At 52.6% G+C, this 15,877-nt stretch overlaps 7 protein-coding genes across 7 annotated transcripts; 6 read left to right on the forward strand and 1 right to left on the reverse strand.

Annotated features, from left to right (window-relative positions):
• Positions 1-385: 385 nt before the first annotated feature.
• On the forward strand, positions 386-1,703 carry BZA70DRAFT_21112 (uncharacterized protein). The gene is made up of 3 exons (XM_064910179.1): positions 386-851; positions 916-972; positions 1,037-1,703. Exons 1-3 carry the CDS (start codon positions 822-824, stop codon positions 1,523-1,525), a joined length of 576 nt encoding a protein of 191 aa, XP_064770678.1. The 5' UTR covers positions 386-821; the 3' UTR covers positions 1,526-1,703.
• A 561-nt stretch (positions 1,704-2,264) lies between these two features.
• BZA70DRAFT_21120 (uncharacterized protein) lies at positions 2,265-4,213 on the forward strand. The gene has a single exon (XM_064910180.1). It carries the CDS (start codon positions 2,484-2,486, stop codon positions 4,095-4,097), a length of 1,614 nt encoding a protein of 537 aa, XP_064770679.1. The 5' UTR covers positions 2,265-2,483; the 3' UTR covers positions 4,098-4,213.
• A 591-nt stretch (positions 4,214-4,804) lies between these two features.
• Positions 4,805-5,479, forward strand: BZA70DRAFT_265001 (uncharacterized protein; the record flags this gene model as incomplete). Its single annotated transcript, XM_064910941.1, has 1 exon — positions 4,805-5,479. One exon carries the CDS (start codon positions 4,805-4,807, stop codon positions 5,477-5,479), a length of 675 nt encoding a protein of 224 aa, XP_064770680.1.
• Positions 5,480-6,248: 769 nt separating this feature from the next.
• BZA70DRAFT_271855 (zinc-binding oxidoreductase CipB) lies at positions 6,249-7,936 on the forward strand. The gene has a single exon (XM_064911546.1). It carries the CDS (start codon positions 6,572-6,574, stop codon positions 7,580-7,582), a length of 1,011 nt encoding a protein of 336 aa, XP_064770681.1. The 5' UTR covers positions 6,249-6,571; the 3' UTR covers positions 7,583-7,936.
• On the reverse strand, positions 7,936-9,339 carry BZA70DRAFT_271857 (uncharacterized protein). Its single transcript, XM_064911547.1, has 2 exons — positions 8,742-9,339; positions 7,936-8,673 (listed from the first exon to the last, which is right to left on the reverse strand). Exons 1-2 carry the CDS (start codon positions 9,142-9,144, stop codon positions 8,009-8,011), a joined length of 1,068 nt encoding a protein of 355 aa, XP_064770682.1. The 5' UTR covers positions 9,145-9,339; the 3' UTR covers positions 7,936-8,008.
• Positions 9,340-10,378: 1,039 nt separating this feature from the next.
• Positions 10,379-12,480, forward strand: BZA70DRAFT_271860 (general substrate transporter). The gene is made up of 3 exons (XM_064911548.1): positions 10,379-10,574; positions 10,638-11,092; positions 11,148-12,480. The coding sequence occupies exons 1-3, from the start codon at positions 10,503-10,505 to the stop codon at positions 12,238-12,240; spliced, it is 1,620 nt and encodes a 539-aa protein (XP_064770683.1). The 5' UTR covers positions 10,379-10,502; the 3' UTR covers positions 12,241-12,480.
• Positions 12,481-12,683: 203 nt separating this feature from the next.
• On the forward strand, positions 12,684-15,609 carry BZA70DRAFT_244004 (glycoside hydrolase superfamily). The gene is made up of 3 exons (XM_064910602.1): positions 12,684-12,935; positions 13,011-13,617; positions 13,691-15,609. Exons 1-3 carry the CDS (start codon positions 12,872-12,874, stop codon positions 15,510-15,512), a joined length of 2,493 nt encoding a protein of 830 aa, XP_064770684.1. The 5' UTR covers positions 12,684-12,871; the 3' UTR covers positions 15,513-15,609.
• The last annotated feature ends 268 nt before the right edge of the window (positions 15,610-15,877 follow it).

Genomic DNA, 15,877 nt, shown 5'->3' on the forward strand with positions numbered 1-15,877 from the left:
GCTTACTGAATAGACCGCGGTTATGGGAGATGTAAGTGATGCAGGGTTTTTTTCAAGATCAGCATAGAAACTGCAAAAGAGGACGGTATGCGAAGAGAGAAGAGAGTAAGAGTAGGCCAATTTTGTAGATCTTCAAACAAGAAGACGGGGTGGAGATCAGGGCCGATGCAGCAAGATACAGTAAAATACATCAAATACGTGTTCTTCACAGCTGCTGAATCATATGAAGAACGTAAACAAAGCAGCGAGCACAAATATCTCCACCAGCCCCTTGAAACTGTGATCCGGGATTTGGCTTGCGTGGTTTAGCGAGGATGAGAGGCCGTGTGCGATATAATATTTTGTCACTCGCGCGAGGAAACACCATTTCCCCGAGATGAGGAGTCTCGATGCAACTGCGATCTGGGGCAATACCTGAATAATGTACAATGCTCTTTGTGAGAATATGCAATTGAGCAGCTGTGAATGGCGATATAGTCGTCGGTGCTGAGGATGATCACAGTATGGCTCGAGATATCTCCGTTTAAGGGAATATCGCTACGACTGAACCCAAGAGATAAGAAGGTGCCCGTAGCTTAGCTCAGCTCTGGATGAGGGTCAAATGCCGATTAATCGTCGGCGAGATACATCGAGAGCTGAGTGAACTTCAACTCGACGTCGATTTGGGCGAATACCCCGCGAGTACCCCGCGTTCTTGTAGTGCGGAGATGGCAGGTCCCCATGTGATGTGCCGCGATGTTTATATATCCTGACTCTGTTCTTTGTTGTGCCTGACTCTTGTGCATCCCCATCGCAAAGAACCTCTACCTACATCTCGCAAAATGAACAAAGACGGATTCGTTAAGGAGGACGTGTGTGCCCATTTACTCAGATCTTGCTTTGTTAGAGCATCTTACTAATAGCATTCTTCTACAGGAGAACTTCTCGTCCATCGACAAGACTTACGAGTACTTGCACATGACCAAGAGCAAGGTTAGTTGAGCTAGTTTTGATATTTTGCAATCTCAGTACAGCAATTGACCAGAGTTCGATACAGTACCACAACCCCGACCTCAAGTATGTGGAGCAGGAAGTTCTCGAGCAGCTCTACGTTGGCTGGCTCCGCTACTGGAACAAGGAGTCGATGCACGACGTCGTGAACGGCATGGACGGCGCTCGCAGATTCTACGACTTTGACGACATGCTCTCCTTCGACATGTTTGGCAACACCGAGCGCGGCAGCTTCAAGAGACACTTTGACTCCATCTTCCCGTACTGGAACGACGGCCAGATGCAGTACAAAGATCTCGAGATCACTGCTCTTTCTCCCGAGTACGCGTACTCGACCATGATCCAGCACACCTGGGGAACCGCAGGTGGCACCCCGTTCTCGACTGCCTTCCGACGAACCGGTCTGGCGCACAAGGGCAAGGACGGCAAATGGACCTGGATCCACGAGCACTTGAGCTTCCCTTGCGACATGCAGACCCAGAAGGCGGACTTTACTGCCTCGATCAAGCCCGAGGAGGCCTTCAAGTTGCAGTAGATATTTCTATCTATTGTGTTGCACTCTGAGTAGTCGTAGTGTTTTCTAACTGCCAAAGCAACAAAATTGATTGTCACCTACTTTACTTTACTCTATCACGTAGATTATAGTGTGTAAGAGAGTTGTTAATAATTGAGGCAGCAGTCTTTCTACTCCTTTTTTGTCTGTCGCGGTGCACTCTGAGTAGTTGTATGCTTTTCTTACTCCTCAAGCAACAGATCCTACTTTTATCGGACATTTACAACGTAGTGCACCGTATAGGATAAAGAACTAGTGTAATATTAAAGCATCACGTACGTAAGTGTTGGATTAGTGGATTAGTGTCGGTGCTTGATCTTCAATTCGTATTGGAGTCGATGCGAGCCACAAGCGACGACCGAACTACGGTGGAATTAGCAGCGATCTCCACGTTAAATACGTTCAAATCCCGAGAGTCCAGCAATTTACCGCGACCACATATCTTTAAAGTGCAAAGAGGTGGGGTCTGTTCCCGTGATGGCGAAGCAGCTCACAGTGATTGACGTAAGTCGCCGAGTAAACTAAGTCACTTGGATCAAATCCCGGCTGCCCTCCTTCACTTTCACCATTCCCTCGCGCGAAACTCCTCGTGATCGAGACCAGAACCGCAGCAGATCAGCAGGAAAGCACTCCGCAGCGAGTCTTCTTCTCAGAAATGCTCGTCGCCGGACAATCTCGGACTTCTGGCTGCGAGCAGGACCCGCGCGAGTGGTCTCGCGACCCCTCTTTCGCCAGCTGCAACCGCACGCTCGTGGACTCAACGCTGGGATTCCTTCACTTTGCACGTTCAGCATGCAATCTCTGCTGTGCGGAGTAGCTGCTCTGCACCTCCCCTCTCTTCTGTACTTAAGAACCCCTTCTGTTGCTCCTCACTCTCTGCTCCCTCCACCACATCCTCTCTCTATCTCTCAGCTTTCCTTCATATCCCAGCTCTGTCATCATGCCTTCCCGCTCTCTTCCCAAGCCCGAGTACGACGCTGTCATCATTGGCGCCGGCTTCGGTGGTGTCTACCTTCTCCGCCGTCTTCGCGAGCAGGGCTACAAGGTCCTCGTCATCGACGAAGCTGGCGACCTCGGTGGTGTCTGGTGGTGGAACCGTTACGACGGCGCCCGCACCGACTCCAAGATCCCCCTCTACGAGTTCTCCGACAAAAACCTCTACTCCGACTGGACCTGGACCGAGAAGTACCCCGGCTGGGCTGAGCTCCAGGGCTACTTTGGCCATCTCGACAAGAAGCTCAAGCTCAAGCAGGACATCCGCTTCAACACCCGCATCACCTCCGCGGTCTACGACGACGAGGCAAACATCTGGACCTCCACCGCCAAGGACGGCACCACCTTCACCTCTCGCTACGTCCTCCTCTGCACCGGTTTTGCTTCCAAGGCCAACATCCCCAACTTCAAGGGCCTTGAGACCTTCGAGGGCATTTCCTGCCACACCTCCAAGTGGCCTCGCGAGGGTATCGACTTCAAGGGCAAGCGCGTCGGTGTTGTCGGAAACGGTTCCAGCGGTCTTCAAGTCATTCAGGACGTCGCTCCCGTCGTCGACCACCTGACCGTCTTCCAGCGCAGCTACTGCTGCGCGCTTCCCATGCGTCAGGAGAAGATCACCAAGGAGCAGCAGGACAAGACCAAGTACGACCACATCTTTTCTCTTCGCCACAAGACCTTTGCCGGAATCGAGCGCGAGTTCAACCCCAAGTCTGCCTGTGACGTCTCGGACGAGGAGCGCAACGCGTTCATGGAGGAGGTCTGGCAGGAGGGCGGTCTTACTTTCTGGCTCGGCAACTACTTCGACGTGATCATCAACCCCAAGTCCAACCGATACGCCTACGACTTCTGGCGCTCCAAGGTTCTGCCGAGAATCAAGGACCCCAAGAAGGCTGAGTTGCTTGCCCCCGCCGAGCCCAAGTACTACTTTGGCACCAAGCGCGCCACTCTCGAGCAGCGCTACTACGAGGTCTACAACCAGGACAACGTCGACCTCGTTGACGCCAAGTCCAACCCCATCACCGAGGTCGTCAAGGACGGTATCATCACCGCTGATGGTGTGCACCACAAGCTCGACATCTTGATCCTCGCCACTGGTTTTGACTCTGTCACCGGAGGTATTCTCGCGATCGACATCAAGGGCGCCAAGGGCCAGACTCTGCAGGACAAGTGGAAGGCCGGAACCTGGACCAGCATGGGCTTGGCCACCGCTGGCTTCCCCAACATGTTCTTCCTTTACGGACCCCAGGGCCCTACCTCTTTCTGCAACGGCCCTACCTGCGCTGAGATTCAGGGCGACTGGATTGTCAACACCATTAACTACCTGCGTGACAACGGCAAGGCCGCCATCGACGCTACTTCGGAGGCTGAGAAGAGCTGGAAGGAGCAGGTCGAGATGTACGGAAACGCTACTCTCTTGCCTGAGACCGCGTCCGAGTACATGGGCACCAACATTCCCGGAAAGCCGAAGGAGGTCCTGAACTACATGGGTGGTCTGCCGAACTACATCCGCCAGATCCAAGAGGTTCAGACCAACAACTTCCCCGGCTTTGAGGTCTACTAAGCGGTTTTTTATTTATTTAGTTTCCCTTTTATCTTTTGATTTGAAACATTTGTCTGCAATGATTTTATTTTAACAATAATTCAATTTGTCTTATCCTTGAATTTCTTAAAACAGTACAAGATTTCCTTAAATAGAATAATATTTGCCATTTTAGAATTACTTTTGGATGCATGCTTCTCCGCGCGGCTCACGAATTCAATACTTTTTTCACAAGCCACCGCCCAATTTAGTCTTCTGAAGAGTCCTTGATATTAGCTATCTCATTTATCGGACAATCCCTTCGCTCTTTATAACTAGTACATCTCAAGTATTTATTGCAATTTTGAGCCTTTCATCCTTTTGATTGAAGAGAATTATTTGCAATTGCTTTTCCCGTGACCCGCGCTATTAGGAATCAAAGGCCGAGACCACTCCCATCGCGCTTACCGACCAACTTGATCTCGAGACCGCTGTGGCCGCCAGTCCTACCGTCCGCGCTCTCTAACGACGGGTGTCCTACCATGGATATGATACCCAGCTCTACCGAGCAGACGCTGTAGCCGCAGGATATTCCCTCAGCGGAATTGGACAAGCAGGAGCAGCGTGGCTCCTCCTCCGGTTACCCAGTCTGGGTCCCGCATCCTGAGATCTGTCGCTCGAGCTTCACCTATCCTCAACGTCGCCACTGGTGGCTCTCGGTCAAACGCTTCGTCTCTGCGAATCCCGGAATGTCCCAGGCTGAAACGCCCAAGGTCACCGATCTCAACAAGGTGTCTTACGCCCTATCGAAGATGGATAAGGGCCTCGAATCCGAATGGAACAACTACGCCTTGCTTAGGCTCCTAAGCGAGTATAAACCCAAGACCTGGGAGATGTTTCAAAAGTGGGCCAAATCTAGTGCCTTCTCTGGGGGGTTCAGTTTTCCAGACACGAGGTCCTACCTCTCCCTTACTCTTGGAGATCGTGATGCAAGTGAGTATCTCGCCGACTTCAAGGCCTTCGAGGACGGTTTCGACCTCGAACAGTTTCGAGCGGACCTTTACGTTCTAGGGCTTCCTGACGACCTCCAATTTGATGTAATGATCTCTCTTGACTGGGACGCGACCCGTGAAGAGATTCACGCACGCACGATGAGATTAATGGAGGTCCGCAGGGATCTTGATCTTCCCACAAACCTCGTCTCTGATCAGGAAGACGCTGTGGTCAAGAAAAGAAGACGGCGGGGCCGTTCCCGGGGCTCCAGGAAGCGTCGGGCACAGGCTTCGGACAATGGCAATGCTGGAAGCTCTCAATGCAGCTACTGCGAGAAGTACGGTCATACCGAGGTAGAGTGTCGCGCTAAGAAGCGCGAGGAGCGCCAGATTAAGATAATACTGGAGAGAATCTCTTCGCAAACTGAGTAGGTCGGGTCTCAAGCTTATCGCCTTGCATTACCGACGAAGTAATTTGGAATGCGCAGCGTGGTCTCGGTGGATCGTCTACAGAGGTACCACCGCTAAATGCAGTACAACGCCGAAGCGGACTCGCCAGACTCCGAAAGTCGAAAAGGGACTTGGGATACTGAGAGGATTATTACCAAGCGCACCTACCGACGTCATCTATAATACTTGGTGAAGTGGGCTGACTGGCCCTCCGAATACAACCAGTGGCCTTCGGTTAAGGATGTATCTGATCCGAATCTCACTGCTCAGTGGGAAGCGGAGCGCGTCAAGAATCAGTCGAAGCGAAAGTTCAGTTTTTTCCCATCCTGCCGTCGATTTCGATCTGACAGACTACCTCATTATCCGTTTATTCCCCTAAATGATACATCTTCATCATTTACAAAAAAGATTATAATTATAAGCATTTTGAAATACAGTCTGGGAAAATTGTGCATCGAGACAATAAGCCGGAAAAAGTGTTCACGATGTAGATTTTATTGCTCTTGTACACTCATTCGACTCGGACGATCTACGATCTACCCAAAACGCCACATATTTGTCTCGTGCTTCTATAAACATATGCAAACTCGCTTCTCACCACGACTCTTGATCTGGACTCATCAGAGTCTGTTGCTTTCCATAAGCTTGCGGTCAGGTTGTCTAAATGGTCTCGCCTGGATTCTTGATATTACCCTAAACTGCAATAGTAGCAGATCGACCCAGTTCTGCTGCTAACGAATTTCTCCGGCGGGCCAATTCGATGTAAATACAGCAAACCCCCAGAATACTTCAATACATGCACAAAAACCACCGGTTATATATCAGATGCAGTATCAAGCTGATCTCAATAACTAATGCTCCCGGAAAGCAGAGAAGAGGGTGTATGCTACCCTCGGACCATCTGGCGAGGCTGATTGAGGCGGCGATAATTAGCTCCGGTGTCCGCGACTGCGCCGATAAACGATAACATCAAAGTGCTCGTTCTAACTGTCGGCCCGCTTCCACCTCAATTACTCCTCCTTTCCACAGAGATCCCCGTCAGAACACTTAATTGGACCTGAACAACTAGTCAGAATGCCTTCTAACGCTGCTGCTTTCCTTGTCGGTGAGGCCGTCCGTCCGCTCGTCGTCGGCCCGGCTCCGTACCCCGTTCCAGGACCTTCGGAGATCGTGGTGAAGAACGGTGCCGTGGCCATCAACCCGATCGAATGGATCCTGCAAGACCACCTTATGGACTTCCCGATGCACTATCCAATGATTATGGGCCAGGATCTAGCAGGCGAGGTCGTCGAGATCGGAAGCGAAGTGTCGCGGTTCAAGGTCGGCGACCGCGTGCTCGGCCACGGATTCGGCATGCTGCACAACAACAACGATCCCGAGTCTGCGTTCCAGAACTACACGATCGTGAGCGAGGACATGGCTGCCGTCATTGGCGACGACGTGTCCTTTGAACAAGCTTCCGTACTGCCGTTGTGCTTCTCGACCGCCGCGGGGGGTCTGTACCAGAAGGAGTTTCTGAATCTTCCGCCGCCATCGCTGAATCCGACGCCAAAGGGCGAGACTCTCGTTATCTGGGGAGGTGCCTCCTGCGTTGGCAGCAACGCTATTCAGCTTGCAATTGCGTCGGGCTACGAAGTCATCGCGGTCGCGTCGGCAAAGAACGCAGACTACGTGAAGAAGCTCGGCGCGGTCGAGGCATTCGACTACCGCAGCGAGACCGTCGTCGCAGACATCATCACCTATTTGAAGGGCAAGACCATTGCCGGTGCCTTCAACGCTGTCAAGGATGGCTTTGACGGATGTCTAGAGATCGTGCAGGCCTCGCAGGGCGGCAAGTTCATCACTTCCGTGCTTCCCGTGCCTGAGGTTTTACCCGCCGGCATCAGCTCCCGATTCATCGTCATGGACCCGCCACAGTTTGCAAAGTCGGCTTATGTGGAGTATTTGGCGCCCGCGTTGAAGCAGGGGAAGTATATTATCGCGCCGAAGCCGTTGGTGATTGGAAAGGGTCTTGAGTCTATTCAGGCGGGAATCGATAGACAGAAGCAGGGTATGTCTGCCGAGAAGGTCGTTATCTCTTTGTAGACTCGATTGTCCATTAAAAAAGTCAGGCATTGCACAAAACGCGCTTGCATTTGTTTCTGATCTCTATTTTTATTATTTACTTGACTTGCTCAAAATCACTCAATATAGCTTAGCAGACCCAACACTTCTCATACTATGAAATCTTGTTACATTCTCCACCAACCCTCCACTCGGCTGACAAGAAGTATAATCCGGATAGAGAGTCATCGCTAATTCGGATTATCGGATTTTTAGTCCCCCGGACATGATCGGCGTTATCGCGGTAGCGATCTTGTGCTATTTCCGGGGTTATTTACAGCCGAGGCTCTGTTCGAACAGAGGCATATATAAACCGTCTACGTAGTAGAATTAATGGTGCTTTCGTATTATTTTCATTGTGATTATATTATTCCGTATGGTACAAATTTTCCGTTATAATTTTCACATTCACGCGTCCTGGGGGTAGACGACGCCGCCGGTCTTGCGGATCGAGTCCATGAGCTCGAGCATGTAGATAGTCTCGTCGAGCGGCATACGGTCGTCCTCCTTCTTTCCAGCCGCGATATCGACAGCGACCGCGTCGGCCTCGTACCAGAATCCGAATCCGTCGCGGGGGTACTCGAGGACCTCGTCCTTCTTCTCGGCGTCCTTGTATGTGATCTTGATGACCTTGGGCGACGAGGTAGCGACACCGGAGACGGTGATGGTGCCGAGGCTGCCCTCGATTCGCAGGAACTCGGGAGCGGTCTTGTAGTAGACTGAGGAGGTGAGGATGGCCTGCGCACCAGTCTCGGGGTACTGCAAGATGACGGTGCTGATGTAGTCAATGCCGCCAACGAGGGACTGCATCGAGACGACGTTGGGCTTCTTCGAGTTCTTGCCGAGACCGGTGTCGAGCAGGATCTTTCCGTATGTGAGGGTGTAAATACCAATATCGAGCAGAGCGCCAGCGCCGAGGTCGCGGTTCTTCAGACGAGAGGTCTCGGGAAGAGCGCCGAGGTTCATGTCAAGACCAAAGTCGACAAAGATGCGGGAAACGTCGCCGATGGCCTTCTCCTTGTGCACAAGGTCCTCGAGCTTGAGAACGAGGGGAGAGAATCGGGTCCAGACAGCTAGAGAGGATGACTGTTAGTTTACTTATCGTAGCAAAAGAGGACTTTGGAATATGGAATATATTTACCCTCCATCAAGAAGACGTTCTTCTCCTTAGCCTTAGCAGCGAGGTCCTTAGCATCCTTAGCGTTGATAGTCATTGGCTTCTCGCAAAGAACGGCCTTGCCGGCGTCCATAGCGGCCAACGCGCTCTCCTTGTGGAACGCATGCGGGGTAGCGATGTAGATGATGTCGACGTTGGGGTCGTTGTAGACCTCCTGGTAAGAGCCGTAGGTGGTAGGGTTCTTTCCAGGGCACTTCGCCTCAGCAAAGGTCTTGGCCTTCTCGAGCGACGAAGCACCGACGGCGGCGATGATGTGGTCAGCCTTGCGATCGGGGCGGTTTTTCTGGAGGTCACCGACGAACCAGGAAGCGATAAGACCGGTACCGATGATACCCCAGCGCAGGGATGGCAGAGATTCAGTAGACATTATTGATGATGATGAATTGGAAGTAGAGAGAATTGATAGTACAATTGACAGCTATACCGGTTGGAATTGAGCGTGGGAGCGGTGATATGTATGCCCGAGAGAAGGCAGCACCCGATCGAGTACGGGGTCGGCACGATCAGGACAGGTCCGCTGAGGGGGGCGGGTGCGGCTCATATGACCTGCCGACACTCCCCGGCGCTCGAGGGTGAGGACAGACCCGCCTCGCAAGGTTTTGTGAGCCCGGGACCAACTCGCCGCTTTGGGTGAATCACGAGTTTGGAGCTAGGACGAAAGCTCTGCCTGCTGCTGCTGCCGCCGTTTCAATCTGTGATCATGATCATGTGGGGGAAGAATTATCCTCCGCCTTCATTCCCCTCGGTGCCGCCCTCACCGGGGACGGTGGCGTTTTGGCTGAGTAATAAGTATTGGCAAGCCTGCCGACTCTCCCCGCGCTTGGCGAGGCTGCTGCGCTGCTGCGGTACCAGAGAAATGAGCTGTGTTTTGAACAAAATAATTATCTACTCGGAAATACATCCTCCTTTCCCGACTGAGTTCCTCCGGTCTGACATTACATGACACTTGTCCTGTCATGACTCTACTGTCTATTGAGCAGCTCAACAATCTATTATCTGCGCGAATAAAAGAAACCTGCGCTGGGGCGAAGCTATGAGCATGCGTGTGGGCCTACGTGCACTATTCGGAAAGACCTAGCCGCTGCGCTGCGCTGCGTCCTACTCCACAGTTTCGCGCGCAGCCAAAAGCAAGGGTCACAGGATGGGACTCGCTATCGTTTACCCCAACTCCCCAGAACGTGCTGCGTTCCACCGGAGACGTCCCAAAAAACGACTTCTCGCCTCTGTCTTTCGCTAGCTGGAGATATCGATCAGAAATACATAAAATCTCATCGTCCTGTTCACCGGCCGGAACGGAATAACCTTGAGACGGCTTGGCTGCAGAATACATAATTTTTTGCGCTGCTGCCGACAATCCGCGATCACCGCTGACGCATCCGGTGGAAGTTGCTGCCAAGGCCCGGATCGCAGCACCGGGTCGCGCGGTTAGTATTCCCCATGGGGTATATTGCCACTGAAAACGCTGGCAGCTCCGCCAAGTCACCTGGCCTGAAACCTGACCCGGACCGGAGACGGCACCCCTACCCCGCAAATTCCGGGGCCTCGTGCTACCTAAAAGGAACTAGTCCAACTTAAAATGTAGCTTTCTGGGGCCTTGCGGGACCCCGCATAGCGTGGTGCTGCCTCGTGCCCCGGTCCCGCAAATAAATATAAACAGTTACTCCACGGCAGTTTCGCCAAATTTCTCTCCCCATCTTCACTTCACTCTCACACACAACATACACTATGTTGACCGACGAACAAATCGCAGAAGCTCGGCGCCAGAACGCCCTCACCGTCGGTGAGGAGCTTGCAGATGTACGTCTCCCTCTCTATCACACTCTATACCACATCTGTTCTGTTCGCTAACTTCACCCATAGATTCTCCCCATCTCAGAGAAGCCCTGGTGGCGCCAGTCTCACCTTCTCAAGCTTAACGCTCGTATATTAGCATGCATGTGCTTTTCGTCCACGACTGGATATGACGGTTCGCTCATGAACGGTCTTCAGTCGCTGGATACGTGGCAAACCTTCATGGACACCCCCAGCGGTGGCTGGTTGGGTTTCATCAACTCCATCAACTCCATCGGTGCTCTTTGCGGTCTCTGCATCGTCGGCATGGTTGCCGAGAGATTCGGCCGCAAAGTTCCTCTTCTTATTTGCATTGCTTTTATCTCTCTCGGTGCCGGTCTCGGAGCCGGTGCCAAAAACATCGCCATGTTCATCATCGGCCGTTACTTCATTGGTTTTGGTTCTTCTTTCGTCCTGGGTGCGCCCTTGATGATTGCTGAGATTTCCTACCCTACTCACAGAGCTCGTGCTACTTCCCTTTACAAGTATGTCTATTTTTTATTTTTTTTCCTCGCATAATAGTTGCTAACATGTCTTCAGCTGTTTCTACTACCTTGGCTCCCTTATCTCTTCTTGGGTTATCTTTGGTGTTCGTCACCTTGACAGCTGGAGTTGGCGTACACCCACTCTTCTGCAGTGCGGAATTCCCGTCCTGCTCTTGCTCCCTGTCCTCTCTCTCCCCGAGTCTCCGCGTTGGTTGATTTCCAAGGGCAAGCACGCTCAGGCCCGTGAGGTCCTCGTCAAGTACCATGCCGGTGGCAACCAGGACTCTGTTCTCGTCGACTTCGAGATGGAGGAGATTTCCCGCACCATCGAGCTCGAGAGATTTGCCGCGAAGGAAAGCTCGTGGGCTAACTTGTGGGCTACCCCCGGCAACCGCCACCGTCTGTTCATCACCATCTCTCTTGGTTTCTTCTCCCAGTGGAACGGTGTCGGTGTCGTCAGTTACTACCTCTCCAAGGTCCTTACCTCGGTCGGCATCACCTCCACCACCAAGCAGACTCTTATCAACGGTTTCCTCCAGTTGTGGAACTTGCTTTGCGCTCTGTTCTCGGCTTACGTTGTTGACTACGCCGGACGCAGAATGCTTTTCTTGGTCTCTGGCATCGGCATGTTCTGCTCGTACGTTATGATCACTGGCTTGTCTGGCGCGTTCGCCGAGACTGGCAACAACTCCACCGGTATTGCTATGATTCCGTTCTTGTTCATCTACTACGGATTCTACGATATCGCCTTCACTCCCCTCCTCTTTGCCTACCCTGCCGAAATCTGGAACTACATGAACCGTTCGCGCGGTCTCGTCGTCGTCCAGGTCTCGTCTTTCTTGGCCCTCATCTTCAACCTGTTTGTCAACTCCATCGCGCTCGACAACATCGCGTGGAAGTACTACTTTGTCTTCATCGGAGTGCTCATCGTCGTCATCATCACCACCTACTTCACCTACCCTGAGACTCGTGGCCACACCCTTGAGGAGATGGCCCAGGTCTTCGACAAGGACGAGGTTGAGGACGAGGAGGCCAACCGCCACGTCAAGGACATCCTCGACAGCATGCACGACAAGATCCAGGAGGAGCGCGCTGAGACGGCCGAGCAAGCTGAGATGACCGAGTTCAGCAGCAGCAGCCGTGCTTAGATGTATTTTTCTTTCTCTGTTTCTTTTTCAAATCATTTTATTTGGTATAGTCATCTTTGGAGCGCTGTTCTGTTTTGTTTGTATATATTTAAAATATTGCTTTGATGGTATGATTGCGGGCAACAATTTTAGATAGATTCATAGATTTTGATAATATACTTGTTGTATCCAATTCTCTTGCACGTAAAACTCATATAATAGTTGCTTAGAAATGCTGGATATGCAGCAGACAATCTCCGACTCAATTCCTCGGCCCTCCAAAACGGCAATTGACTATCTAGGAGGCATATACGCCACGCCCTCATTCCTCTTATGCTTTTGTTACGTTCTCACTACCTTGTGGGCCAAGTTTGTGAGTCGGGTGAGTCGGGTCCCTGCCGACACTCCCCGAGGGTCATAGGCGGCAGCAGCCGACCGAAAGCTTAATCTGCACTGATTGTTCCGGCCGGGGTCGCAGCAAATCAGGGCGCGCACCCCACCTTTCGGACTCCCACTCGCCCCGAAGGTAAACCCCGCTTCTCGATTGTTAATCATCTGTCTGTCCGTCTCCGCCTTCTGAACTTCTGACCGATTAGTCTGCTATCGCATCGCTTTTCTTCCTTTTCACACATTACTTGTTCAATTGTGCGATATGATTGACATCGACGACGCTCTCGAGAAGCTCTCCCAGACAGATAAGGTCCGCCTGCTTTCTGGTATGTATATTGCACAAAAATACAACTCTTATCGATCGGCTTGAATAGATCTAACCTACTCGCTCAATTCTTCAGGCGCCGACTTCTGGCACACTGCTGCCGTTCCTGAGCTTGGAATCCCAGCTCTTCGTTTCACCGATGGTCCTAACGGTGTCCGTGGAACCAAGTTCTTCAGCGGTGTCCCTGCTGCCTGCTTCCCTTGCGGAACCGGTCTCGGTGCCACTTTCGACTCTGATATCCTGTACCAGGCCGGTGTGACCATGGGCGAGGAAGCCAAGGCGAAGGGTGCTCATGTTATTCTCGGCCCTACCTGCAACATGCAGCGTGGACCTCTTGGCGGCCGTGGTTTCGAGTCGTTCTCTGAGGATCCCGTTTTGTCTGGCCTTTCGGCTGGTGCCATCATCGCCGGTATCGAGAGCACGAACGTGACGGCGACCATCAAGCACTACGTCTGCAACGATCAGGAGCACGAGCGCAACAGTATCAACTCGATCCTCACCGAGCGCGCGCTCCGTGAGATCTACCTCATGCCTTTCCAGCTTGCCATTCGTGACGCGAAGCCGGGCGCAGTTATGACTGCCTACAACAGAGTCAATGGTATCCACGTCAGCGAGGATCCTTATCTTCTCGACGACATTCTTCGTAAGGAGTGGGCCTGGAAGGGTCTCGTCATGAGCGACTGGTAAGTAGCCAAATCTGCTTTTCTCTTCAATTGAGTCTAACGTGACGTTTGTCTAACATTCAATACAAAAAAGGTACGGAACTTACTCTACCTCGGCCGCTATCAACGCCGGTCTTGATATCGATATGCCTGGCCCGACTTCTTTCCGAAGCTTCCTCGTCGAGCGTGACATCAACGCTAAGCTCATCCAACAGCACACTCTCGACGAGCGTGTCCGGACTGTGCTCGAACTCGTCAACAAAGCCGAGAAGGCCGGCATCCCTGCCGACGTCGTCGAGTCTGGCCGCGACATCCCCGAGACTGCGGCTCTGCTGCGCAAGATCGCCGGCGACGCCATCGTTCTTTTGAAGAACGAGGATAGCGTCTTGCCGCTCAGCAAGACCAAGACTACTGCCGTCATCGGTCCTAATGCCAAGATCGCCGTCTACTGCGGTGGTGGATCTGCGTCGTTGGTTCCGTACTATGCGATCACTCCGTTTGACGGTATCAGCGCCAAGATCACGTCCGGCGGCGTGACCTACGTCGAGGGTGCTAAGGGATACAAGATGCTGCCCGTCATTGGACCCAACACCACTACTCTCACCGGAAAGATGGGTGTTTCTTTCCGTACCTTTGTCGATCCTCCTGAGGTCACCGACCGTGAGCACGTCGATGAGCAGGAGCTCCGGACCGCTGACATGTTCTTGGTCGACTATGCTCACCCGGCTATCAAGGGACGCCCGATCTACTACGGTGAGGTGCTCGCTACCTATGTTCCCGATGAGACCGGCGACTACAAGTTTGGCTTGACCGTTTACGGAACCGCCAAGCTCTTTGTGGACGGCAAGCTCATTATCGACAACGAGACCGTCCAGCGACCCGGTGAATCTTTCTTCACCCGCGGTACTGTTGAGGAGGTTGGCGTCGTGCACCTCGAGGCTGGCAAGTCGTACAACATCAAGGTCCACTTTGGAAGCGCGAAGACTACCAAGCTAAAGTCCAACTCGGTGTCTTTCGCCGGCGGTGGTCTCCGTGTTGGTGTCGGCCGTGTTATCGACGAGGAGGCCGAGATCCTGCGTGCCATCGAGGTGGCTAAGGGCGTCGACCAGGTCGTTGTTTGCGTTGGTACCAACGGCGACTGGGAGTCTGAGGGTTTCGACCGTTCCAACATGGATCTTCCCGGAAAGACCAACGAGTTGGTTTCCAAGGTTATCGACGCCAACCCGAACACCGTCGTTGTTGTCCAGTCTGGTATGCCTGTTGAGATGCCGTGGGCTGACAAGGCCAAGGGTATTCTCGAGGCCTGGTTCGGCGGTAACGAGACCGGAAATGCGATTGCTGATGTCCTCTTTGGCGACGTCAACCCGTCCGGAAAGCTTCCCTTGACGTTCCCCAAGAAGCTGATTGACAACCCGACATACCTCAACTTCCGATCGGAGCGCGGCCGTGTTTTGTACGGTGAGGATATCTACGTTGGATACCGTTACTACGAGGCTGTTGAGAAGGAGGTTCTTTTCCCCTTTGGCCACGGTCTTTCGTACAGCACATTCGAACTCTCTGACCTCTCGGTGTCGGCTACCGCTGACAAGGTTGTGGTGTCGATCAAGGTTACCAACAAGGCTGGACCTTCCGGTGCTGAAGTCGTGCAGTTCTACATCAAGCAGCACAACCCGAGCATCAAGCGCGCTCCCAAGGAGCTCAAGGGTTACAAGAAGGTCTTTGTGCCCGCTGGCGAGACCGTCACCGCCTCGGTGGAGATTGATCTCAAGTACGCGACCTCGTTCTACGACGAGACCCGCAAGGCCTGGATCAGCGAGAAGGACACTTACAGCGTGCTGGCTGGTACCTCGAGCGACAAGGTTGCGCTTGAGGCCACGTTCGAGACCGCAAAGACGTTCTGGTGGACTGGTCTGTAAATGCCAGATATGTAAATGGGTTTTATATAGCAAAATGTAGTGGGGCAAGTATCTAGTATGAATGTTCTTGTCGGCAAATAAAATTTGTATTTAGCATCATGAGTTTGTGTAGACTTGGATCAGCTCGGAGCGGAAAATATTACCAAATCGGCTAGCGACCTCGCGTAGTGGAAAAACAATCCTCCTGCGACCGACAACAGGAACGGGACGGTTTCTGACACCTGTTAGACGAACGCACTCTATCTCAGTGATCCGAAAAGCTACAGAGCAGGTAACGCCGACAGCAGGCGGCCGACTGTCGAGGCAGAGCAGGTAGCTCCAGGGACACGATACCCTTTCCGCAGCATGGCTGTAATACTAAACCT

This window comes from Myxozyma melibiosi (genome assembly GCF_037950935.1).
Source record: "Myxozyma melibiosi strain Phaff 52-87 chromosome Unknown BZA70scaffold_1, whole genome shotgun sequence".
Classification (NCBI taxonomy): Eukaryota; Fungi; Ascomycota; class Lipomycetes; order Lipomycetales; family Lipomycetaceae; genus Myxozyma; species Myxozyma melibiosi.